Raw genomic sequence first — 26,120 nt, 5'->3', positions numbered from 1 at the left:
TCAGTGATCAGAAGTCCAGAAGCTGGCTGATCAGGTGTTGAATGGGTCATTTATGTGGATGTTCAAGTTAACCAGTCTTGAACATCCAGGATCAAAAAGAAATCTAAAAAGTTGGGGTCAAAACCCTTTGTAAATGCTGGGACAAGATCTGGAGTTTTAGGCTGGGTGTGGTGGCTCACACCTGTAATCCCAGCACTCTGGGAGGCCAAGGTGAGCAGATTACCTAAGCTTAGGAGTTTGAGACCAGCCTGAGCTCAAGCAAGACTCTGTCTCTAAAAAAAAATAAAAAATAGCCCGGCATTGTGGCAGGCACCTGTAGTCCCAGCTACTTGGGAGACTGAGGCAAGAGGATTGCTTGAGCCCAAGAGTTTGAGATTGCTGTGAGCTATGATGCCATGCCATTCTACCAAGGGCAACAAAGGAAGACTGTCTTAAAAAAAAAAAAAAAAAGATCTGGAGTTATATGGGGAAAATCAGCAAGAGGTTGTTATGTCCAGACTCAGAAATAGGGAATGTTCTTAGTGCTTCTGAAATTGTAAAGACAGTATGATACTGAAGACCTGATGCCCCAGACCTGCTTAGAACCCATAGGCCTTATTCATTCATTCATTCATTCACATATTTGCTGTGCTAGGCCCTGTGCTTGGAATTTCAGAGGGGAGAGATTCAAAAAAGACAAGATGAGAGCCTCTTTGCTCTCACAGCAGCTCTGTCATCTAGGAGGAAAACATAAACCAAAAAATGCCATTCTTAGAAAAATCCTATATAAATATAAGTTGTGACTGGGGCACAAAAGAGGACAAGATCAGTTAGCCCCTGGCCACAGGTCTTAGTGAGAGAAGAATGAGGTTGCCTTTCCTGGCTCACATAAGCTCCTTTGCCCCATAGTTTCCAGGCAGCAAATTCCTCACATTTTCCTCAGAAATAATTTTCTGCAGAATATAGACATAAAAAAATTTCAGGACACATTTTTTTTTTCCATTATGGGGAAAAAAGGGATAATTTCCTTACACTTATGTTGAAACTCCCTCCTCGTCCTTTTACCAAATCTCTGCAGTCTTCCCTGTTCTGCCCTGTTGACTTGTGCTGTTAACCCTAACCCTAATCCTCCTCCCCCCACTCCTTGAGTTCAATTTCAACCATCACTCTCCCACAGACCTACACATCACGCCAGAGCATGGTGGTGCCCTACAGGGCCCCCAGCAACATAGCTGGCTCTCAAGAAACAGTTTTTCCAGTTGAATGAATGCAGCTCAATACTCTGTCCAGTCCCTGAAGCTTCTCCTGTGTACTGTGCATTCAGTCTTAGCTCTAATCAGCATCCTCTTTATGGTCCTCCCTGAGTCTCGACCTGATCAGCATCCCATGAGCAGATGTCCCTGTCCAGCCCCAGTGAACACTGTCGGCCGGTCAGCACCCTCTGGGGAACAGCTCCTCTGGCCCCGATCAGCACCCGAAGGCGGACAGCTCCTCCGGCTCTTGAGGGTCCACCTCCGCCCGACTTCCCTCCGAGTCAGACCCCTGGGGCTGCCTTGCTCCCGCGAAAGCCCGCCGTTGGCCAGGACTCCCCGCAGGCTCCGCATCCCTCCGATCCTGAAGACCTACGGCGCCGGGCCTGGTGCCCCGCACCGACAGGCCCCTCCCCGCAGCCCTGCGGAGCTGAGTCCGCCTAGCCCCCTCCCCGCCCGCCCGCGTCCCCACCGCCCCGCCCTCCCCGCGGCACCTCCTCCCTGCGCCCTGCGGCTCCGTTGCGCGGCGTCCTGGCCGGCATCGAGGTGTGTCGCGGGCGGGGTGTCGCAGGGCGTGTCACGAGGTGAGGCGGGGGCTGTCAGGGAGGGAGCGCGGAGGGCGAGCGGCGGCCCGGCGCACCCCTCCCCCGCCGCGGTCGCAGGCCCTTCCCGGAGAAGATGGCGGATCGCGCGGAGATGTTTTCTCTTTCCACCTTCCACTCGCTGTCGCCTCCGGGCTGCAGGTACGCACCTCGGCGTCCCGGTCGTCGTCGCTCCCTCACCTTCCTGCAGCCCCTCTCTGGCCCAGCCCCTGACTCCTCCGACCTCTCCGCCACCTCACCCCCACCGTCCTTGCAGACCCAGGCCCCAGGCCCCAGGCCCCTCTCCCACCCTGAAGCTCTGACTCCTGCTCCCCACCCCCACCCTTGGCTCGGCATCTCGTCCAGCCCCAGTGACCCCTCTCTCATTGCCCGCTGGGACACGGAGCAGGACCTAGACTGGGCAGAATGGTGGGCACACCCTTTGAGCCTGGTAGTGTCCTTTTGGCCTTGGGTCTCTCTTCAGTGGAGGCCCTGACCTGGACAGTAGGGACCGTGCAGGGAGAGAGTAGAAATCAACTCTGGAGCGGTAGGTGAAAGGACTGGGCCTGGGAGGGGCTGGGCCTTTGGGTATAGGTCTGCCTTGAGCTGGAGAGGGGGAGGCAAACAGTCTGGACACTGCTCCCAGAGCAGGATCGACCCCTCCCTCTCCTGCTGCTGCTGCCGCCGCTTCTGCAACTCCCCTCCCCCTGCTCTGCTCTGGCTGACTCCCCTGAGGCCTAGGCTGTGACCGGGGAGGGGCCTGGAGCAGCACATAGGGAGGAGGGGTGGAAGAAGGATTGGGGGAGGGCTGGTCTGGATCAGATGGGGGTAGAGATCCAAAGGAGAGCAGAGCTGGGGGTCAAGGTGACAGCAGGATCTGGGTCTGGGAGTTGGAGGTTCCTGAGAACATGGTGCCTGGGAGCTGGAGGTCTCCCTTGGCTCCTCCTCAGGACCAGCTCCCGGGCAGGGGGTCCAGTGTTGGTGGCTCTCTGACTTCAGCCTCCTCTCCAGGCCTCCCCAGGACATAAGCCTGGAAGAATTTGATGATGAAGACCTGTCAGAGATCACTGATGACTGTGGCCTGGGCCTCAGCTACGACTCAGACCACTGTGAGAAGGTGGGGAAGAAGTTGGGTGCACAGAACCAGCTCAAAGGAGGGTCCCACTTAGGCTCTGCTTATCATTCACTTGGAGTTTTAGGGTGGTGTGAGCCCTAATCTTCTTCCTGTTAGCCTCTTGGCCTTGGGGTTTCCTTGGTATCCAACTTCTCTCATTCTCATTGTCGGCTCTCCACCAAGGGGCTCTCCAGCAGTCCTCCCCTGTCTATCAGCAGGCTAGCCTGGGAGAGAGGAGTTGTGCCTTTGCTTTGGATGCCCTCTGTCCTCTGTCCTCAGATTACTTCCCACAAAGATCTACCCCCTTCTAGCTATCATCTCAGCAGGGCCCCTCCCAGCCCTGTGTCCATACCTGCAGCTTCCATCTATCTAGCTCATGTCTCCACTCTGGAAATCTTTTTCCCCTGCTCATATTTCTGTTTTCATTCATTCAAGAACATTTCTGAGCACCTGCCCTGTGGTAGGTTCAGGGGGCTTCCAGGTGCCAAGAGTGGAACAGGACAGCTGCCTTCAGGAGCTTGCAACCCAATAAGGGTGAAAGACATGTAAGAGACAGTGGCTGCCCAAGCGTCAAGGGTTGGATTCCAACAGGGACACAAGGTTGATGAGGGGGAGGTGAACCCAATCCAGACTGCGGGAAAGAGGGAGTCTTTCCAGAGGAAATGTCAACTATGCCTGAAGTTAGCAGGAGCCAGGCTGATGGAGTAAATGGAGGAGAGGAATTGCCAGCAAAGGGATTAATTGGCCAAAGGCCCTGGGGTTGATGCAAGCTTAGTGAGTCCTCAGATGTAGGCTGTCTCTTCATTTCTGTGTTCATTTGATACTTAACATCTACTGAGCCCTATGTCTAGTTTTTTGAGATGAGTTGCATCAGTGTACAATATGGACATGACCCTCCCCTGGTGGGGCTTGCAGTCTAGTGGGGGAGACAGACCCAAGGCCATGTGCAGTAACTTTAAATTGTGTTAAAATGCTGGGAAGGAAACGGAGCGCTTGTGTGGAATATGGTGGGTTGGGAGAAGAGATGGGGCCACTCTGAGAATCTCTGTCACTTGGCCTTAGGAGTTTGCACCCTTCCCAAGAACTGAAGTGATTTCTGTGTGTCTTACACAGATTTCCAAAAATGTCATTCTGTTGATGGGGGCACAATGAACTGGAAGGAACTCTCCAGTGACTTGTCCCTCCCTGCTTTCCCCTTTCTTAGCACTGGGTTGGAGCTGGGTCACTCTCACACTCTGGCCCAGCCCTGCCATCTCCATCCATCTTTCCCTCCTTCAGGACAGCCTCTCCCTGGGGCGCTCCGAGCAGCCGCACCCCATCTGCTCCTTCCAGGATGACTTCCAGGAGTTTGAGATGATCGATGACAATGAAGAGGAGGAGGAGGAAGATGATGAGGAAGAAGAAGAGGATGAGGAGGAGGGAGATGGGGAGAGCAAGGAGGGAGGAGGCCCTGGCTCAGAAGTACCTGCCTCAGAGCCCCTTATTCCCTCCCCTTCCTTGGAGGAGCCCCACAAACACCGGCCCACTACACTCCACCTGACTACACTGGGTGCCCAGGTAAGCATACTGACCCTCAACTTCCTAGAGCTGAGCCTGGGTCACAGTGCCTGGATTCTGCACACTGTAGCAGCTGGTACCTCTCAGCCTTGGGAGCTGAAGCCCCCTAAGCCTATTCTCTGGTCCCTCCACCCCAGGACTCCCTGAACAACAATGGGGGCTTTGCCCCAGTGCCCCCAGCCTCCTGGAAGGAGACAGCATTGTGTTCACCACCCCAGGAGCCCCTCAGAGGTGAGGGGTGGGAGGCCGGTGGGGAGAAAAGGAGCGGGGAATGGGCTTCTTCTGGAAGGAGGTCTGGCTCAGGGTGATCTTGATGGTGACAAGTTTCCGCTGCCCAGCAGCGCTCCCTGGCTCCCCCCTGCCCATGGACGCTGGCGAGGCACAGTCATCAGTGAGCCCAGGTTGTGACTGCGAAGGGAACCGGCCAGCGGAGCCCCTGGCGCCAGGTGAGGCCTCGCCCTCCTCGGATCCCGGCATTGAGGCCGACCTTAGGAGCCGCTCGAGCAGTGGCCGCGGGGGACGTCGCAGCAGCCAGGAGCTGTCGTCCCCGGGCTCGGATTCGGAGGACACGGGCGGAGCGCGCCTGGGGCGGATGATCTCGTCCATCTCAGAGACCGAGCTGGAGCTGAGCAGCGATGGCGGCAGCAGCAGTGGCCGTTCCTCGCACCTCACCAACTCCATTGAGGAGGCCTCGTCGCCTGCCTCAGAACCGGAGCCCGAGCCCCCGCGGGAAGCCCCGCGCCGCCCTGCCTTCCTGCCGGTGGGCCCCGACGACACCAACAGCGAGTACGAGTCTGGGTCAGAGTCAGAGCCAGACCTCAGCGAGGACGCAGACTCACCCTGGCTGCTCAGCAACCTGGTGAGCCGCATGATCTCCGAGGGCTCCTCGCCCATCAGCTGCCCTGGCCAGTGCCTGTCTCCCGCACCCCGCCCGTCTGGGGAGCCCGTGTCACCTGCCAGCGGTGCCACCGAGGACACCGGGGACCCGGCAGTGACAGTGGCGCCTGGGGGTGTGGAGTTGGTGGACATGGAGACGTTGTGTGGGCCTCCGCCCCCCGTGCCCGCAGCGTCTCGACCTGGCTCCGGGCAGCCCGGGCCCTGCCTCTTCCTCAGCAACCCCACGCGTGATACCATCACACCATTGTGGGCCTCGCCTGGCCGTGCTACCCGGCCAGGCCGAGCCTGCTTTGCTGCCTGCTCAGAAGAGGAGGACGACGAGGATGAGGAGGATGAGGACGATGCTGAGGACAGCTCAGAGCCCCCCGGCGGCAGGGGCCCGGTCCCTGCAGCTCCGTTAGACGCCTCACTGGTGTACGATGCGGTCAAGTACACGCTGGTGGTGGACGAACACACGCAGCTGGAGCTGGTGAGCCTGCGGCGCTGTGCTGGCCTGGGCAGCGACAGCGAAGAGGACAGCTGTGGCGAGGCCAGTGAGGAAGAAGCAGGCGCTATGCTGCTGGATGGTGGTCAGGGCCCTGGGGACACTTCTCCAGACAGCCCTGACCTCACCTTCTCCAAGAAGTTCCTCAATGTCTTTGTTAACAGCACATCTCGATCCTCCAGTGAGTGAGAGGCTGGGAATGGGGGTGGCCCTAGAGGAACAGAGAGACTCTGGGGCCCAGGGTCCTGTTTGGTCCCAGGGTAGCCTGAGGGCATGGGGATGGTCAGTGCTGGACACTGTCTCCTACCTAGGACATGGTCCTCGAGTACCCTCCAGAACGCCCTTTGGGTGGGGAGTGGGTTGGACAGGCCAGCTCTGTCCTAGCACTACATAAAGGGGTTCAACTTCTTTCCCTGACTAAGGACACCCATACCAGACTGCTGAGGGGAGGTGACTTAGCTCTGGCCAAGGCTAGACCTTCAAGTACTTTCCTTGCCCTACTCGAAGTCACTATCTCTCTTGTCTCTCTCTCTTAGGCACTGAGTCCTTTGGCCTTTTTTCCTGTGTGGTCAACGGGGAGGAGCGAGAGCAGACTCACCGGGCTGTCTTCAGGTACAGCCTCCTTCCTTGCCTGTGGTAATCCCTACCCTTAGTCCACAGGTGTTATGGGATGCTGGTGGAGATGACCCAGCCAGTCCTGCCCCTTCCCCAGTAGCTTCTCCCTTGACGTCAGGTTCATCCCTCGACACCCGGATGAGCTAGAGCTGGACGTGGACGACCCTGTGCTGGTGGAGGCTGAGGAGGATGATTTCTGGTTCCGTGGCTTCAACATGCGCACAGGGGAGCGTGGTGTGTTCCCTGCCTTCTATGCCCATGCAGTGCCTGGCCCTACCAAGGACCTGCTGGGTGAGGCCCATCACCAGGGGCAGGGAAAAGGGCAGCAGGTTACCCCAGACCCTCCCCTCTGTGGCCTGACCTGGGCCCTGTGTGCCCCCAGGGAGCAAGCAGAGTCCCTGCTGGGTGGAGCGCTTCGACGTGCAGTTCCTGGGCTCAGTGGAGGTGCCTTGTCACCAGGGCAATGGCATTCTGTGTGCAGCCATGCAGAAGGTGAGTGTGCAGGTGGGGTGGTCACAGGCAGAGGGCCTGGGTGGCTACCCACACCATCACAAGCTGGCACAGCTCTCAAAGCTCCTCCAGGGAATAGCAGCTCAGGGGTGGGCAACTTTGGCACTGAGTCAAGGCAGAGCTCAGCAGCTATCCCCATCAACTTTGGATCTCTTGGCGAGTTCAGTGGGCCTCCACCTTCCCATTGGCCCCTCCTCCCCTTCAGCCCATCCTCTTTCTGCCTGAAAACTGAGACCAGCTCTCACAGCCCCTTCCCTGGGGGTCATTTGCTCCCTTGTTTATTCACTCAGCAGATAAGTGAGCACCTGCCCATTTGGCAGGCTGTGATTGAGGCTGGGGGGCAGCAGGGAGCAGAAAAACCAGCCTTGCATTCAGGAGCCCCAGTGGGAAGACTAGGGTGGGTTGGGGGCTGTGCTCCTGGCACCTGAGCCAAGAGGAGCAGCCTAGCTGGTCAAATGGAAGGAAAATGAGGCAAGCTGAGTGCAGAGAGGTGACCAGCTCATCCTGAAACTGAGAAATGGTCAGGACCTCTCACATATTTCAGAATCTCGTGAGTCTTTTTTTTTTTTTTTTTTTGAGACAGAGTCTCACTTTGTCACCCTTGGCAGAATACCGTGGCATCATAGCTCACAGCAACCTCAAACTCCTGGGCTTAAGTGATTGTCTTGCCTCAGCCTCCCAAGTAGCTGGGACTAGAGGCGCTTGCCACAATGCCCAGCTATTTTTAGAGATGAGGTCTCTGCTCTGGCTCAGGCTGGTGTCGAATCTGTGAGCTCAGGCAATCCACCTGTCTTGGCCTCCCAAGTGCTGGGATTACAGGCATGAGCCACCTTGCCCAGCCCACATCTCACTTGTCTTCAATGCCAAGTTTCTTTAAATGTAATCTAAAAAGAACAGAAGTAAAGTTCTACCAAGGAAAGAGAAAGAGGCCCTTGTAGGTGTCTCAAGAACCTCTTCTCCCTTAACTTCTTCCTCAGATTGCCACCACCCGGAAACTGACTGTCCATCTGCGTCCCCCTGCCTCCTGTGACCTCGAGATTTCTCTTCGGGGGGTCAAGCTGAGTCTGAGTGGAGGAGGGCCTGAGGTAGGGTGTGGGGGATGGGGGACTTGGAGAGGCTGGGGGAGGTAGGGTAAGAGCCTAGCCAAGGTAGAAGCCAGTGGGGATGTCCAGTGAGCAGGGGCAGGAGGGACCCTAGGCTGCTTGTCTGACTCATGTGCTCTGTCTACCACTGCTCTAGTTCCAGCGCTGCAGCCACTTCTTCCAGATGAAGAACATCTCGTTCTGTGGCTGCCACCCCCGCAACAGCTGGTGAGAGCCTCCCCCTCCCCTAGAGTCCCCCAAAGCCCTGAGGCTGCCCCAGTTCCCACACCCTATACAAGAGCTCCTCCTGTACCTACTTGACTCTGAGAGTGGAGCAGCCATGTGGCACTGGCACCGAGCTGGCTGGAGATATAAGTCAGATGGGCTCCTTCCTGGTCTGGGTGAAAAGACAGACAGACAGGGAAGACTAGGAACCTCTGTGGTGGTCCGATGGTCTGGTGGTCATCTGGGTGGACTCCAGGGAGCAGACCCACAGAGGTAAGCCAGTTCTCCTGGGACTCAGGAAGGCAAGCCTCAAAAGACAAGCAGTTGGCTCGGCGCCTATAGCTCAAGCAGCTAAAGCGCCAGCCACATACACCAGAGCTGGCAGGTTCGAATCCAGCCTGGGCCCACCAAACAGCAATGACAGCTACAACCCAAAAATGGCCGGGTGTTGTGGCAGGTACCTATAGTCCTAGCTACTTGGGAGGCTCAGACAAGAGAATCACTTAAGCCCAGGAGTTGGAGGGTGCTGTGAGCTGTGATGCCACAGCACTCTTCCCAGGGTGACAGCTTGAGGCTCTGTCTCAAAGAAAAAAAAAAAAAAAAGACAAGCAGTTGCTTGAGGGTGAGAGAAGTGGGTCTCTCAGCAGGGAGCCAGTTGGGAAGATGAAGGGGTGTGGGGCACCAGGGGTGCTGAGGTTGGGTGTGAGGGAGCAGTGAGAGGTATCATGGAACTTGCATTTCCTCCTGCTGGTGATGGGGCCAGAGAAGGGTCTTTAGAGAAGAGTGAGACACAGGGTGACAAGCTGTCTCTGGCTGCAGGGCAGAATGGATTGCTGTCTGTAGGAGACCAGGTGGCTGCTGAGATTACCCAGTGCTGTGTCAGGATAGAAAGTGTGCATATGCAAGAGGCAATTAAGAGGTGGGACCTGATTGGTTGTAGAGACTGACTGGAAGAGGTTGAGGTGAGATCCACCTGGGTACTGACTAGATAGTAAACCACACCTTGAGAGGAGATGGACATGGTGAGACTGAAGTGGCCAAGGGTTACATGGCTCTAGGGTTTAGGAGAAAAACGCAGAGGAAGGGTGTCAGTTTGGGTGGGTAGGTAACCAAGACCATGAGGTAGATGAGATGGCCAGGCAGATGAGGAGAGAAGGAGAGAGAAAGGAGGAAGAGTTGCTGGTGCGAGAGTGCAGTGGTAGGCAGGAGTGGCGGCCAGATGCAGGCTTCCTCCCAGCCACAGAATCCTAGTGTCCTAAACGAAGGAGATGGGAGGAGGAACTAGACAGATAGACAAGCCAACCAGAGGCTTAGAGGGTCTAGAGGAGCTGGAGGGAGTTGGTGCTCTTGGGCAGACAGGATGCAGGGTGGGCATGATGCTGCCAAGTTTGAGTCTGTGGCAGGTATGGAGGGCATCCTGGGGAATCATTTGGTGAAGAGAATGAAAATGCTGGGCCATTTTGCGCCTCCTCCATTGAAGAGGGAGATGGCTTGCTGGGACCCACAATTGAGAAGCTGCTCATGAATAGAGAGCTAGGGTGGTGTGCCAGGGCTCGGAAGCCATGGACATAGGGGCTGCAGACAGTACTGCAGGAAGGGAAGAAGAGCTCTTTTTCTTATTCATGAGAGAAAGATAGTCAGACAAGTTGATCTGGAGTTGGGAGATGGAGGCTAAGGAGCTACTGTCTCTCTCTCATGGAACTCCAGCTGTGACTGGGTCCAGCCTGGAGGCGTGAGCTTGTGATAGCCTGTTTCCCTCTGCTGGGAAACAAGGATGTTAGTACCTCCTAACCTCTGCTCCTCCAGAACTTCCCAGTCCTTTGCAGTGAGGAAACACTAAGGAGACAGTGCAAAACAAATGGTTAGCTCAAGGTCGGGCATGGTGGCTCATGCCTGTAATCACAGCACTCTGGGAGTCTGAGGCAGCAGGATCCTTTGAGCTCAGGAGTTCAATATCAGCCTGAGCAAGAGCAAGACCCCATCTCTACTAAAAATAGAAAAATAAGCCAGGCATGGTAGTAGATGCCTGTAGTCCCAGCTGCTTGGAAGGCTGAGTCAGGAGGATCTCTTGAGCACAGGCATTTGAGGTTGCTGTGAGCTATGACAGCATGGCACTCTACTCAGGGCTACTGAGTGAGACTCTGTCTCAAAAAAAAAAAAAATGATTAGTTTATTTCATTGTGCAGTTGCAGGTCAGGTCAGGAATGCAGGGGAACCCATTTGCCCCCTGGTGCTGTGCTGCTATAGCCTGACTATGTGTCCTTGGGCAAGATACCAGCCCTCTCTGTGCTTAGCCTACCTCCTAGAGCTATTGTGAGGTTTATGTGATTTAATAATATAAAGCATTTAGGATGGTGTCTTAGTAACACTTTGCAACATCTTACACTAGTGATTATTATTATAATTATTTGAACACAGCATCTGAGATAGGTCTTGTGATATGTTTGTAGACAACATTGTCCTGGCAGTGACCCTATATCATGTGGCTTCCCGTCTGGCAGGACCACAAAACTCCAAAGCCATGAGGGAATGGATTGGATTGGCCCCAGTTTAGAGGATAGGAGTGGCAGCCAGGGCTTGGAGTCTCATGCTGTAGGACCCTGACTTCCTCTCCTTCTGGACAATACTTTTTATTAATATCTCAGACAAGAAGATGGCAGGCAGGCATAAATGAGACAGAGTTGGGGCAATGACTAAATGAGTGGAGGGGTCAGGGTGGAGGTGCTTCTGCAGTAGAGCCAGTGAATCCAAGAGGGTTTAATGGATGGGGGTGTCAAGCCCTGTGTCAGTGCTGGGAAAGCAGCTGTGAGTTGGCAGGATCAGGAGTGGGGCTGGGTGGTCCCCACGAGGAGGCCTGAGTAAGACTGAGTCAGCAGATGTGTCCAGAGGCTGGGGTAGAGGCCTTGCTCTGTGGTCCTGGGGCAGGCTCTCTATGGCTGCAGCGGGAGGTAGCACTGGCTCAGGGAAGGAAGATGCACTCATAGTAGATGTTCCAGCATGAAATTAACCTAGAACTTTAACTCCTTGTAGCTGCCCAGCACTGTACTTGAGTTGAGACCAAAAAAAGACATTCCAATTTTAAAATCATGTGACCCTGCCCCGCCCCCCGCCCACATTCCTGTGTTCTACGCTTGCCCCAAGCCCCTTGTTCTTGCCTCTTCCCTGCACATTACTTGGGGCAGCCAGCAGCTGGGTCAGTGCTCTAATGCTCCCTCCACACTGCCATCCCCTACAGCTATTTTGGCTTCATCACCAAACACCCACTGCTGAGTCGCTTCGCCTGCCATGTCTTTGTCTCCCAGGAGTCCATGAGGCCTGTGGCGCAGAGCGTGGGGTGAGCAGGGTCCCCAAGCAGGGCTGGAGTGGGAAGGCAGAACTAGAAGAGATGGGTGGGGAGGTAATCAGGAGATCTGGGGAAGGAGAGCTGGGTATGCTGAGAGGAGAGGGTGGGATGTGGTGGGGTAAAGATTTGGGGAGGAGCCTGGGAGAAGGACCCTGGGGATAGAGATGGTGCAGGTGCAGGGTCATGTGGGGGTGTGGGTGGAGGGCTTTGGCCAGAGGCTGGAAAAGGACACTGTGGATATGACCTGGGCCAGGAGAGCTGAGGGCCAAAGTTGGGGGTAACATAGTTGTACCCAGGTGAGAGGGGGATTGTAGAGAGGTGAGAAATTGAGGACCCACCCTGAGTGACTGGTAGAGGACCCTCTCTCCACAGCCGTGCCTTCCTGGAGTACTACCAGGAGCACCTGGCCTACGCCTGTCCCACAGAGGACATCTACCTGGAGTAGCCACCTGCATTCTCTGTCTCCTGCCCCATATGCAGCCAGGGCTGGATGTGTCTGAAGAGGCCACTGTGGATTTTACAAAGACTGGATGGGGGCATGGGAGACCTTATGTTTGTGGGAGTCTTTGGGCTGGGAACCCTCATCCTTGATCCCCAGGGCTTGGCTGTGGGGGCTGTGGGGAAGAGCTCCCTGTGCCCCATTTCCTTCTGATTTCTTCTTTCTGTCATCCTCGTCTGTCCCTCAGCCTCCCTTTGCTCTCTCTCCTGGTCTTTCTGCCCATCTCTGCCTGCAAACCTTGCCCTTTGCCCTTTTACTTTGGGGTCAGAACTTGGGGGGTATGCAGGAAGATGAGGCTCTAGGTGATGGTGATGTCAGGCTCCAAAATGATCCCCTCCTGCCCCTTCCCTATGATTTATAAAGGAATTTTAATTTTTATAGTGAATCTCAAGGGATTATCCCATCCTTGACTCCTTGACTATAGGAACAAAGAGAGGAGTCTCCCCACCCCACATGGAGCTCTGGAGGAAGAAGGAAGGGGTTCCCAAAATAGCCTTAGGGAAGCAAGGGGTGGTTCTTAATGCCCACCTGGAGCTCCCATTTGCTGCTAGGAGGGTGCCCCCTCTGGGGCCCATCACACTGTCATCTGCTTTGCTGCTGCTAACATACTCCCGCAGTCCAAAGTGTATCTGCCCCACCCATGCCCTGCGCTGTGTATGTGGGCCTTGCCCATGGTCTCAATAAACTCTGCTTGGTGTGATCTTGGCTGTTTCTAGGGAGATTGCCAAGACACAGGGCCACTCACCCAGGTGCTGCTCATGGCAATGGGATGGAGACCCCAGGGTAATGGAGTGAGGGGTATCAAGAGACATCTCACTCCTTTAGTGTTTTTTGCAATCATGCTGGGGGTCCCTGCAGTCCCACATCTAGAGGCACTCTGGAGATTCTTCCCAAACACACTTGGCTGGCCGCAGAGGAAGTTGAGGCCAGAGAGAAGGAGCTGGGCATGAAACAGGTATCCCTTCTATATGCACTGGGCTGAGAGCCCACATGGCTCAGGTTGGGGGGAGGGAATTAATTCCTTGGAAAACAATCTACTTAGATCTTAAAATTGGTATTAAAAAAATTCTCCACAGAAAGGAAGAAGAAAATAGGTGCCTATTCCACTATGCCCTTAGATTGTAGGTCATCATCCCTCCCTCTGGGCCCAGGACTAGTACAGCACCAGGAAGACAGCAGGTGAAGGTTGTCTCATGAAAGCATGAGTGAGAGTATAGACACATTTACTACATAAAATTTAAAGTTACTGTCTATAAAATTCACACACTTCTACTCCAATGTTGACTGCCAACATACAGAGAAACAGAGTCACAGTGTTAAGAATCCCTAAGTAATTCAGATCTTTAGCATATGAACATCACAAATTGATCTGAAGCCTGCTGATAGCCAGATCAATGTTACAGACCAGTCACATGACAGAGATGCAGCTTCCTAACCAGCATACAGGAATATTCTGTTTGTTTAAGAAGACAAAAAGTATGAGAAAACTTTCTCACTGATTCAGATGAACTTGTAAAAAGGCAGATAGCCCCCTTGAGTATGTACACTTGAAATTTGTACAAATTCCCCCCACCCCTAGGGGATGCGGGGTGTGGCCCCCAGACCCGTATAGCTGCGCTGCAGAGACTATTGCCCCCACACATCTGCTCCCCCTTCCTCTCAGTCAGGTGGGAATGCTCCCTGCCCTCCCCTCACCCTGTTCCCAGAGCTCAGTCAGTCTGGCCTATGCCAGGATTGGCCTCGCCCTATCAGTTTGGCCCTACCGTTGCCAGGCTTAGCCCTGCCTTCACACAGTTTAGCCCTATCTCTGCTTGGCTTGGCCCCGCCTTTGCCAGACCTGGTCCCACTTCTACTTGGTTGGCTCCTCTTCCTCAGAGCTTGGCTCTTCCACAAGATCTCCAAAGTTGTTGTAGGGTAACACAACAACATATGTTAAATATGCTGGTGCGTCCTTCACCTGCCTGCTTTCCTCTCACCTCTCCAGCTACTCCTCCGGTTTCATAGTCTCCTGGAGCTTAGTCGCCCTCTGGCCCCCATCCCAGGCTTGGTCGGTACTGGGTTCTCCCTCGCTTGGCGTCATCCTCCTACGGACTCAGTGGAGTCCATGTGCTGAGACCACTGAGCCGCTGTGTGTGCTGTGCACTAACTTGCCAGCCCCTGCTCACCTCCAGAGGCGCTCTACCATGGTGTCACTGCCTCATGGCAGTGGCTGCCTCATGGCTGTTAGTCACTTCGGACCCTCCCACCCTATTCATCTTCGTTCTGTCACCAGAGCTGTAGGCCCGGGTCACCTTTAGCCCATCACCTGTAAGTCTGCCCTTCGCTCCATTTCCCCCCACCCCTCTGCTCCCCTGCTTGAGGAACCCTGAGGTTCTTCCTGAATCTCTGTGCGAGAAACAGCCTCTTCCGCATTCCCTGCCCTCACCTGAGTCTGCCTCTGTGTCTCCACTGCACCTGCGTGCAGACCAAGCCTTTTAAAATGAAACCTTGGCAAATCACAACCTCTTTAAAGCTCTGGGGCAGGTCCCTATGAACCTCAGCCTGACCTGTCCCAGCCTGGTCCACCCCATTTCTGACCTGTAACCTCTTGAGTTCTCTGTGGGCACCTGCTGCCCTCCCCTCCTTGTCACTGGATGACCTTCTGTCCTCTTTCTGGGCATTAGGGCCCCTGGGCCTTGTGCTTTGTGAGGAGTCCCTCTTGCCTGCTCCCGACTGTGATCCAGCCAGCAGGAACTTGGCTGTGCAGGGGTCATAGCCCAAGGCCTCTGTTGATGCCTTCAAGACCTGAACCTAAGTTCTGCAAATTCAACCCATCTTAATAAAAAGCTCTCTACACAGAAGTGTTTGTTGCATTTATGTTTAAAATAAGGAAAGCACAAAAGTAATCTAAATATTGACCAACAGACTTAACCAAATTAAGGTGTATTTACCATATTGAAATACTGGGCAAATATAAAAGCGTGCTTATCAACATTTGTAAAAACACAGAAAATATTTGTTATGCTATCAAGAGATAATAAATATGTAGAATCATACATAGTATGCTAGAGACTATGTGCTGAAAAATTCTGAAAGGAAATACACAAAACCTTACAGTCATTTTTGCTGAATGTGGGGCTAAGGATATTTTTCTTCCTTTTTTTCTGCAGCAATTATGTGTTAATTTTTTAAAGTATTATTTTCAGCTTACTAGAGGCCTCCAAATGTAAAACTAAAAATAAATAAGTAAAGATATATTTATCAAACTCAAAAAAGTTATTTGGCTACAATAAAAACAACTGCCTAACAGAATTGTTATAAGGCTTACATGAGTTTGCCAGGCAGACAGGCCCAGGGCAGTGCTCTGCTGAGTTACAATTTTTATAAACACCATACGACTTAGAATTTATTTATTTTTTTTAAATATTTACTTTTCATTATAAAGAGTAGTACATGTTGAAACAACCTAAATACCCACCAATCCAGGAATGTGGTATAAGTATACCATGGAATACTATTCAGCCATTAAAAAGGTGGAGATTTTATATCTTTTGTATTAACCTGGATGGAGGTAGAACACATTCTTCTTAGTAAAGCATCACAAGAATGGTGAAGCAAGAATCCAATGTACTTGATTCTAATAAAAGGCAGTAGATGACCTAATACAGGGGTTCTCAAACTGCAGGCCGGGGGCCACATGAGGCGGTATGATTGTATTTGTTCCCGTTTTTTTTTTTTTTTTTGTAGAGACAGAGTCTCACTGTACCGCCCTCGGGTAGAGAGCCGTGGCGTCACACGGCTCACAGCAACCTCTAACTCTTGGGCTTACGCGATTCTCTTGCCTCAGCCTCCCGAGTAGCTGGGACTACAGGCGCCCGCCACAACGCCCGGCTATTTTTTTGTTGCAGTTTGGCCGGGGCTGGGTTTGAACCCGCCACCCTCGGCATATGGGGCCGGCGCCCTACTCACTGAGCCACAGGCGCCGCCCCTCGTTTTGTTTTTTTACTTCAAAATAAGATATGTGCAGTGTGCATAGGAATTTGTTCATAGTTTTTTTTTTTTTTTTTGTAGAGACGGAGTCTCACTTTACTGCCCTCAGTAGAGTGCTGTGGCGTCACACGGCTCACAGCAACTTCCAGCTCCTGGGCTTATGTGATTCTCTTGCCTCAGCCTCCCGACCAGCTGGGACTACAGGCACCCGCCACAACGCCTGGCTATTTTTTTGTTGCAGTTTGGCCCGGGCTGGGTTTGAACCTACCACCCTCGGTATATGGGGCCGGCGTCCTACTCACTGAGCCACAGGTGCCGCCTCTATAGTTTTTTTTTTTAAACTATAGTCTGGCCCTCCAACAGCCTGAGGGACAGTGAGCTGGCCCCCTGTTTAAAAAGTTTGAGGACGCCTGACCTAATACATGGTAGGGAGAAGGGAAATGAGGGAGCGGGGAGAGAGGAGGAGATGGGGATTGGCGGGGGTCACAATGTATGGCACATCCCTTGGAGTTGGGACACAAACGAGGGAATTTACCTAACAAATGCAATCAGTGTAATCTAATTCTTTGTACCCTCAATGAATCCCAAACAACAACAACAAAAAGAGTAGTACATGTAATGATAGGAATTTCAGAGACTGCAGAAAATAGAAGCATGGTTAAAATTAACTATATTTCAACTTTCAACTTTCAACCCAAAGATGACTATTGCTAATATCTTGGTGTATTTTTTTCAGTCTCTCTTCTGCATGTGAATTATATTTTATTTTACTTGAAGCCAGAGGAAGGTTAGGTGAACCAAGAGAGAATTTAAGACAAAAGATTAAAGCAAAGTAGCAAGGATCATTATAAGCACACATCAGAGATATTGCGGTTTTGGTTCTAGACCACCACAATAAAGGGAAGATTATAAGAAAGCAAGTCACATGATTTTTTTTACCACTGTATATAAAAGTTATAGTATACTGTGTTCTATTAAGTGTGTGATGGCATGATGTCTAAAAAAACAAAGTATCAGCTCGGTGCCTGTATCACAGTGGTTACAGCGCCAGCCACATACACCGAAGTTGGCAGGTTTGAACCCGGCCCAGGCCAGCTAACCAACAATGACAACTGCAACAACAACAACAAAAAATAGACGGGTGTTGTGGCCGGCACCCGTAGTCCCAGCTACGTGGGAGGCTGAGGCAAGAGAATCACTTAAGCCCAAGAGTTTGAGCCCTCTACTGAGGGCAACATAGTGAGACTCTGTATATATAAAGTACATATAATTTATAAGGTATATAAAGTATATACCTTAATTTAAAAATACCTTATTGCCAAAAGAAATGCTAACAATCATCTGAGCCTTCAGTGAGTCATAATCTTTTTGCAGTTGGAGTGTCTTGCCTTGATGTTGATGGTGCTGACCAACTAGGGTGGTGGTTGCCAAAGGGTGAGATAGTCATGGCACTTTCTTAAAACAACAATGACTTTTGCCACAGCTACTGACTCCTTTCACAAAAGATTTCTCCACAGCATGGGATGTTGTTTGATATCATTTTACCTACAGTATAACTCATTTCAATCCTCTCAAACTCTGTTGCTGGTTTATCAATTAAGTGTATGTAATATTCTAAATCCTTTGTTGTCATTTCATCAACTTTCACAGCATCACACATCACCAGGCATGATTTCATATCAAGAAACCACTTTCTTGGCTGGTCCATAAGAAGCACATCCATTCAAGTTACATCTTCAGGCTCAAGGGGATGTTGTGGGTAGTTTGATATTATCCTGATCATGAAAATGTTCCTCATATCAGCAATAAGTTTGCTTCACTTTCTTATCATTCATGTATTCACTGCAGTAGAACTTTTAATTTCCTTCAAGAACCCTTCCTTGCAGCCACAACTTGGCCAACAATTTGGCACAAGAGCCTATCTTGCAGCCTATTTTAGCTTTCCACATGCCTTCCTCATCAGCCTTAATCATTTCTAGCTTTTGAATTAAAGTGAGAAACATGCAACTTTTTCTCTCACTAAAACACTTTAAACCATTATAAAATTATTATTAATATTTGGCCTAATTTCAATATTGTTGTGTCTCGGGAAATAGCTCTAAGGAGAGGGACAGAGATAGGAAAGAGCCAGTGGGTGGAGGAATCAGAACACACACAAAATTTCTCAATAAAACTCACCATCTTAGATGGGTGTGGCTTGTGCACCTCAAAACAATTAAAAGAGTGACATCAAATATCACTGATCACAGATCACCATAACAGATATAATAATAAAAACGTTCAAAATATTACCAAAATGTGAACAGAGACATGACGTGAGCACAAATTGTTGGAAAAAATTGCTTGCTCAATGCGGGGTGGGCACAAACCTTCATGACAAAGTGAAGTGTAATAAATGAGGTATTTCTATATAAAATGACATAGGTACAATGAAGAATGATGGTCTGATTTTTATAAAACAGACTGACAAATACAGTCTTTAAAAAGACACTGACAGAAAACAGTGCGTGTATCCTCCACAAAGAAGAACCAAACCGCCAAAGTGGATAATGCACTCCTAAGGGAGAACTCTGGAATTCAGCCAGGAAGTGATGAAAACCCTCTGAAGCATGGAAACTCAGGAAGGCAGCAAAAAGAAGAAAGGGGTTGGCCTAGAGGTGGGAGAACTCTACGGTATGGAAAAAGGTGAGTGGGAGGTCCCCAGCGGTCCCCATTACTACCACAGATACCTGCAATCCTAGCTTCAGGAGAGCCTCACAGTCCTCAAAGGGCCTGAGCTCCTATAGGAAGGTACCTATTGTCCATGTGGCCACTCCAGAGAGGGAGCTCATGCTGGGGCCTCCAATCCATAGGAACCAAGCTGTAGCACGATTCCATTTCTGGGAATAGAGGCACTGCTGGAGTGCATCCTGCCCTGGGGCCCATCCCTGGTCTCTCCATGCCTGTCATCTCACCACATCCACACAAAGGAGCTGCAACACCATGACCCCCACTGGACCCAGAAGTATAGCCATGACTTCAACACAGATGGGAGTTTGCTCCCAGGACTGAGGGAGCTGACATGCATGCTCCTGGGACCTGAAAGCAGGCTGCCAGGAGCCTACCACCAGCAGCAATCTCCTCTTGTGCAAAGCCACACCATGGCTTCCACAAACATTCTCAGCCTAGGCCACTGAGGCACTTAAAGACATTGCTGAAGCCAGGCGCCGTAGCTCATGCCTGTAATCTCAGCACTTGGGAGGCTGAGGTGGGGTGGGTCGCCCGAGCTCAGGAGTTTGAGACCAGCCTGAGCAAGAGTGAGACTCCCGTCTCTAAAAAATAGCTGGGCATTGTGGTAGGCGCCTGTTGTCTCAGCCACTTGGGAGGCTGAGGCAAAAGAATACCTTAAGCCCAAGAGTTTCAGGTTGCTGTGAGGTGTGAATAGCACTCTACCCAGGGTGACAAAGTGAGACTGTCTCAAAAAAAAAAGACATTGCTGTTATTGATTCCAGCCAGCCAAAGAAGACATACTACATTAAAGCACCCAGCCAGAACCAAGGCAAAGTATACTACTCGACCAATGTGGTAGGTCATACCTACATGAAAAAAAGTCCTTCCTGGAAGTGGCGCCTGTGGCTCAGTGGGTAGGGCACCGGCCCCATATACCGAGAGTGGCGGGTTCAAACCTGGCCCCAAACTGCAACAACAACAACAAAATAGCCAGGAGTTGTGGTGGGCACCTGTAGTCTCAGCTACTTGGGAGGCTGAGGCAAGAGAATCGCCTAAGCCCAGGAGTTGGAGGTTGCTGTGAGCTGTGTGACACCACGGCACTCTACCCAGGGCCATAAAGTGAGACTCTGTCTCTACAAAAAAAAAAAAAAAAAAATTCCTTCCTTACAAAAGCTACCTCATAGAATTGGAAGAGGTGACTGTTTCATTAGATGTGCAGGTATCAATGTACGGACACAAGAAACATGAAAAAGCATAGCTGGGTGTGGGGGCCTAGGTCCCCACAGCCTTTGCTAGGATCTGCACTTAGCGAAGTTGATGCGAGAAAAGTTCTTCTTTGTGGAGGATACAAGCACTGGCCAGTCTGTTTTTTGTCAGTCTTTTTAAGACTGCATTTGTCAGTCTGTTTTTTTTGAGACAGAGCCTCAAGCTGTTGCCCTGGGTAGTAGAGTGCTGAGGCGTCACAGCTCACAGCAACCTCAAACTCTTGGGCTCAAGTGATTCTCCCGCCTCTGCCTCCCAAGTAGCTGGGACCACAACGCCCAACTATTTTTTGGTTGCAGCCGTCATTGTTTGGCGGGCTCAGGCTGGATTTGAACCCGCCAGCTCAGGTGTATGTGGCTAGTGTCCTATCTGCTTGAGTCACAGGTGCCAAGCCTGTCAGTCTGTTTTTTAAAAATCAGACCATAATTCTTCACTGTACCCGTGTCATCAACTTTAGTTATCTCAGGTGAAATATCTGATAGGAGCCTGTGAGAGTTTTACACTAAACCAGCAGCATCTCAAGAGCAGCCAGCCAAGTACAGCACCGGACCATGCTCCCATAGGTCTTTTTATTCGATCAAAAATTGTAAAACATGTTGACAACATAATGCATAAATTTAGAGTTATTCAAAGCAAGGTGCCTCAAGTAATCATTAACAGAAGAAGGGAAATAAAGGAAAGGAAAATCAGGGAGGCACCTGTGGCTCAAGGAGTGGGGCCCTGGCCCCATGTACCCCGGGTTCAAGCCCAGCCCCGGCCAAAACTGAAAGAAAAAAAAAAATGGAAAATCATGTAGGCACACCATTTGATTACAATTTACACTTTATAAATTGGGGATAAACTTGACTAACTCTCTTCAGTGATTTCTATCTATGCCTGGGCAGAACTTGGGTGATGGTAATATTTGGTCACTAAGCATTCTGTTCTCAGTCACCAGATAACAATCAGGTCACTTGTGGTACCTGAAATGTGTGTGTGTGTGTGTGTTGGGGGTGGGGGCTGCAGGATTCTGGACTCTGGTCAACAAGACCCCCAGAATTCTAGCCCCGAGCCTGCCAGCTGCCAGACATTCTGTGTAGATCACCAGGCTAGCCTTGAGGGGTTTGAGGAACTTAGAACAAGCCCTCCAGAAATGCCTGGTCTAAACTACGCTACAAACCTGACTCCACAGTTGGGCCTTGTGGTAGGCACCTGTAATACCAACTACTCGGGAGGCTGAGGTAAGGGCCCAAGAGTTTGAAGTTGATGTAAGCTCTGATGCCATGGCACTCTCCCAAGGGTGACAAAGTGAGACTTTGTCTCAAAACAAACAAACAAACAAAAAAAGGCAGCACCCATAGCTCACTGGGTAGGGTGATGGCCACATACACTGAGGCTGGCGGGTTCAAACCTGGCCTGGGCCAGCTAAAATGACAATGACAACTGCAAACAACAACAACAAAAATAGCCAGGGGTTGTGGTGGGTGCCTATAGTCCCAGGTACTTGGGAGGCTGAGGCAAGAGAATCACTTAAGCCCAAGAGTGTGAAGTTGCTGTGAGCTGTGACGCCACAGCACTCTACCCAGGGTGACAGCTTAAGACTCTTTCTCAAAAAAAAAAAGAAAGAAAGAAAGAAAGATGAAAAAGCAAGGAAATGACATCTCCAAAGGAACACAATAATTCTCCAATAACAAGCCCCAAAGGAAAAAAAATCCATGAAATGCCAGAAAAGGAATTCAGAATAGTGATCTTAAGGAAACTCAGTGAGACACAAGGAAATACATACAGACAATTCAAAGAAATCAGAAAAACAATGTATAATCTGAATGAGAAATTCATACAAGAGACTTGTTCCATGATGACAGCTGGGACCGTGTGCAATGTGTCCAATTCCTCTTACTCATTACATATTTGCTAGGATTGGGATGGGGGCGTTAGTATTTAATTTCTTTCTGTACCAGTTAGCACTCTGTTGTCACGACCAACCTATAGAAACTAGCTTTGGGTGACTTAACCAAAAGGAAAGTTATTATCAGGGTGTTGGGAACTTCCAGAGTCGAAAAGAAGGCAGAACATGGGGCACTATGAAGGGGCTGTGAACCCCCTTGGAGGGTGGGAGGGCAGCAGCTCCTGCCCTTAGCCCAGTCTAGCTCTGCTGTGGATAAACCTGATGTCACCGTCCCTTGGTGGCTCTTCAACACCTTGACAGCCACTTCCTGGTGTGTGGTAAGCAGAGGGACTGATAGTCCTATGGAATCACCAATAAGAAATTGATGGGGGAAGGCTCTGGATCCAACGGCTAATGTGGCCACTGGTTCCATATATATATATATATAATTTTTTTTTGACAGTTTTTTTGGCCGGGGCTGGGTTTGAACCCACCACCTCCAGCATATGGGGCCGGCGCCCTACTCCATTGAGCCACAGGCGCTGCCCTGGTTACATATTTTTAGCTGGCCCGGGCTGGGTTTGAACCCACCAGCCTCGGTATGAACCCGCCATAACTACTGTGCTACGGGCGTCCAGTCAGGTTCCGTATTTTTATTGTCTGCAACATGACTGGGAAGTATTTCCATTCTGTGGAATCCTCGATTTGACCACTCCAAAATTGCCTCCTTCTTTAAGGGCCTGGGAGCATGTCAGCTTGGCTGACTCCTGGAGGGGTCTCTTTCCCTGAATCTCTTTTTCCTGGGCTTGTCCCTGAGGGAAGGGACCCGGCTTTCCCTCCTCTCCCTTATCCCAGAGTGCCTGAAAGGCTGCAGGGGTTGGGCGCAAGCAACAAAACATTGCTCATGTGGAGATGGCTTATGCTTCAGCTCCTGAGGAGAGAGCCAAAGAAGCTGGACGGAGTACAAATAAGTGCACTCTCCATTCATTACAGCTGCTGCGCTGAACCAGGCCCAAGCTGGCAAAGGATGTATCAGACACCAGATATAGGCAGTGTGCAGGGCACAATGAGGGGTAAGGTTTACAGTGGAACCCAACACCCCCTAGAGATAAAATGCGTAATTTGCATGAGCACAGAGAACAATGTGGGGCATGGACACCCCATAGACAGCGCTGCCTACCTGGGACTGAGATGAGCTGGGTCGCTCTAAAGACCGAGTACACAGTACTTTTGTAACGGATATATTCAGGGAAGAGGGGTATTTAAACATTATTCCATGGAAACAGGCCCTTAGCTCCCCCTTCTGGTCTCTTGGGGCCAGTGCGCAAACAAGCAAGTAAGGGAGAAGGGGCGGTTTCCTCCTGGCAGGCACTGCCCTTCTCCTGTCCTTCCCGCCATCCGGATATCTCCTTTTCCTTCCTAATGCTTCCTAATGATTCTGAAGGGAACCACAGAGTCAACACGTTTGTTTGTTCTGCCCATTCCAAAACACACTCAACCCCTTCCAGGGGACATGGGCATCCCTGAGGAAGCCACTCTATAGGAATGTAAAGCTGTAAGCCTGGTGAATGGATTCTTTTAGCTTCAGAAGGAAAGGTGCTATCTTTTAAATTAACAGTCCTGGCCCAGTGCAGAGGCTCATGCTTGTAATTTCAGCACTCTAGGTGAAATTGCTTGAGCTCAGGAGTTCAACAGCCTGAACAAGAGTGAGACCCCGTCTTTACTAAAAATAGACAAACTAGTGGGGTGTGGTGGCAGATGCCTGTAGTCCCAGCTACTTGGGAGTTTGAGGCAGGAGGATCACTTGAGCCCAGGAGTTTGAGAGTTTGAGATTTCTGTGAACTATGATGATGGTACTGTACCCAGGGTGACAGAGTGAGAGTCTGTCTCAAAAAAAAAAAAAAAAAGAATAAAATAAATCAACAGTTATAGTAAAGAAAGGGAAGTGCTGGGACATCGTGGACACAGTAACAGCAATGTGTGTGCAGATGTGCATGTGTGTTTGTGTCCCTGCACATATATACACATGTACGTATGTATGCCTTGAGAATACACTTGGGTGAGTGCCTGTACATGTATGTACCTGTATGCACATGCACAGGTATCTAGGTGCACGTATGTGTGTATACATATGTATATGTGTGTGTACATGTATGCATGCATATTTCTGTATGTGTGCATATACATAAATATATATGCCTGTATAAAGACGGTGTGTTGGGCTAAAACAGCTAAAAGGAGGAGAAACAAGCACTTCTGCATGAAAATGAATCATAGCAAAACAGAAAGAGGAATGGGAGGTGGGAGGTCCTGCTTCTCTTTCCAACCCTGGACGCAGAGGGTGAGTCTGAACAGTCCTCCTCAGAGCTCAGGTAGCAGGGAAGCATCCCTGACTGGTTCAATTATCCTCCACCCTCACCTCCTGATTATATTCTTGGATGACCAGGTACCCATCCTTTGCAGCATTTAATATGGTTAGATTTTTATTGAAATATAAAATACACAGTGACATCATAAAGTGTGCACATCTTATGTGTGTGACTTTATACAAATACATACGTATGCTCATATTACAACCCCCAAATCAAGACAGAGAACATTTGTAGTAACACCCCCCAGGTTCTTTGTTGTCCTTGCTCAGACATTCATTATCCATGCAACCCACCCTACAAGAGGCAGTGACTTGTCATACTGAAATCCCATGTGCATCTGACCTCCCAAGACTAAGCTGATTCCCATTGCTAGACTATGAGCACTGCGTTCCCTGACAACTCCATGCCCAGCACTACATGGTGCTGGTGAACAAACATGATGGGATTAACACAACAATGCACACTGTTCAAGTGAAAGGAGCTGATGCTGCTGAGTTGGAAAAGGTGCCTGCAGGCTGTACCTAGGTATTAGTATTCATTTAGTTCTTGCTGGAGAGTTTGGATACATCTTCACCCTGAACTAAGGCATTATTTGGGCCCAACACCTTCACTCAGAACACAAGTGCCTCAGTGTCTTCCTTGTGCCAACATCAGTGATGGGTGCCCCAGAGAAACTATTACCCTATGAGTAACTCCTAGACACAGCAGGATTTAGGGTATGGTCAATATAGCCTCCAAACTAGTTTAGCAGTGACTGAAGATTGCATGGCAAACATGGAGGGTTTTCAGCACTTCCAGATACCTCAGACAGGTGCTCGTGCATTCTCATTCTCTCTCTCTTGCATTCCAGCAGAGCTGCTTTTGGCTACAAGTAACAGCCCACTGGCAGTGGCTTCAACAGTGTATTTCCTTACACTTGGAGCTCTCCAGGAAGCTGGAGACACTTGTTTAGCTGCTGTGTGTCCAGTCAGGGGCAGTGACTCTGCTGCAGCATGGTCCTCACCCCGACACTCCCAATCTTTCACTGCCAGGACTCTTGGTTATATTCTACTCCTAGACCAATCATCAGATTGTTACTGGCTCAGACTGGTCACTAACCTCCTGCAAACTCAAGGTCAAGGGGACTTTGCCTATCTCTGAAAAAAGTGGGGGCCTATTGGTAAGAGTGTGGCTGTTTGGTAGGCAATGAACAGTGTTTGCTATGGGGAGGTGTCTGTATACCCAGTCAGTGACCCTCTTAGCCAACACCAAGGGGGCACTTGGTGTGTGACGTGCCATCAGGGCACACATGTGGGCCTGATGTCAGCACACTTTGCACACAAACACAGGCAGGTGGTCAGGAGGTCCCTCACTGCAAAGGAGGCCAATGGTGGAGGCAAAATGTTGCTGGTGGAAGGAACAGCCATACTAGCCCACCAAGACTGAGGAGGCCTCAGGGCAAAGTGGGCCACCATCAGGAGTTTGGATTTTATTCTGAGTATAAGAAGAAGCTGTGGAGCTTTGAGCAGGGATACATGCTCAAATCTAACCTGACAGATGTTTGTAAGAGATCACTGTGTCTGCTGGGTGGAGAATGGCTCGTGTCAAAGATGAAGCTAGAGACAGGAAATGTGTGCATAGATGAGATCCTTGGGAGGGTGGAAGGGCCAACAGGGTTGTCTCAGGAGCTGCCCACGTGCCTTCCTAGGGGCTCACAGGGCTCCCAGCCTCTCCCACCTGAAATATGCAACTCATCGCCTGCCTTCAGATAGCTTTCTAATAAGAATCAAGGTAGTATAGCTCCTCCCAGGGGAAAACCTATCTC

At 50.8% G+C, this 26,120-nt stretch overlaps 1 protein-coding gene across 4 annotated transcripts; it reads left to right on the top strand.

Moving 5' to 3' along the window:
• The first annotated feature begins 1,718 nt into the window (after nt 1–1,718).
• MAPK8IP2 (mitogen-activated protein kinase 8 interacting protein 2) lies at nt 1,719–12,836 on the top strand. Of its 4 annotated transcripts, none has more exons than XM_053584091.1 (13): nt 1,719–1,972; nt 2,822–2,927; nt 4,203–4,481; nt 4,619–4,712; nt 4,820–4,927; nt 5,093–6,043; nt 6,399–6,474; nt 6,596–6,768; nt 6,860–6,969; nt 7,965–8,072; nt 8,227–8,297; nt 11,530–11,628; nt 12,010–12,836. In XM_053584091.1, the coding sequence occupies exons 1-13, from the start codon at nt 1,908–1,910 to the stop codon at nt 12,080–12,082; spliced, it is 2,313 nt and encodes a 770-aa protein (XP_053440066.1). In that variant the 5' UTR covers nt 1,719–1,907; the 3' UTR covers nt 12,083–12,836. The 4 variants fall into 4 exon arrangements, with proteins under 4 accessions (XP_053440066.1, XP_053440064.1, XP_053440067.1 ...); XM_053584092.1 differs by having other exon boundaries at nt 1,721–1,972; nt 4,823–4,927; XM_053584089.1 differs by having other exon boundaries at nt 1,720–1,972; nt 4,820–6,043.
• Nucleotides 12,837–26,120: the final 13,284 nt, after the last annotated feature.

Source organism: Nycticebus coucang, chromosome 3, assembly GCF_027406575.1.
Source record: "Nycticebus coucang isolate mNycCou1 chromosome 3, mNycCou1.pri, whole genome shotgun sequence".
NCBI classification, from domain to species: domain Eukaryota; kingdom Metazoa; phylum Chordata; class Mammalia; order Primates; family Lorisidae; genus Nycticebus; species Nycticebus coucang.
Note: the sequence above shows the minus strand (reverse complement) of the source record. Positions and strands in the feature narration are given on the sequence as shown.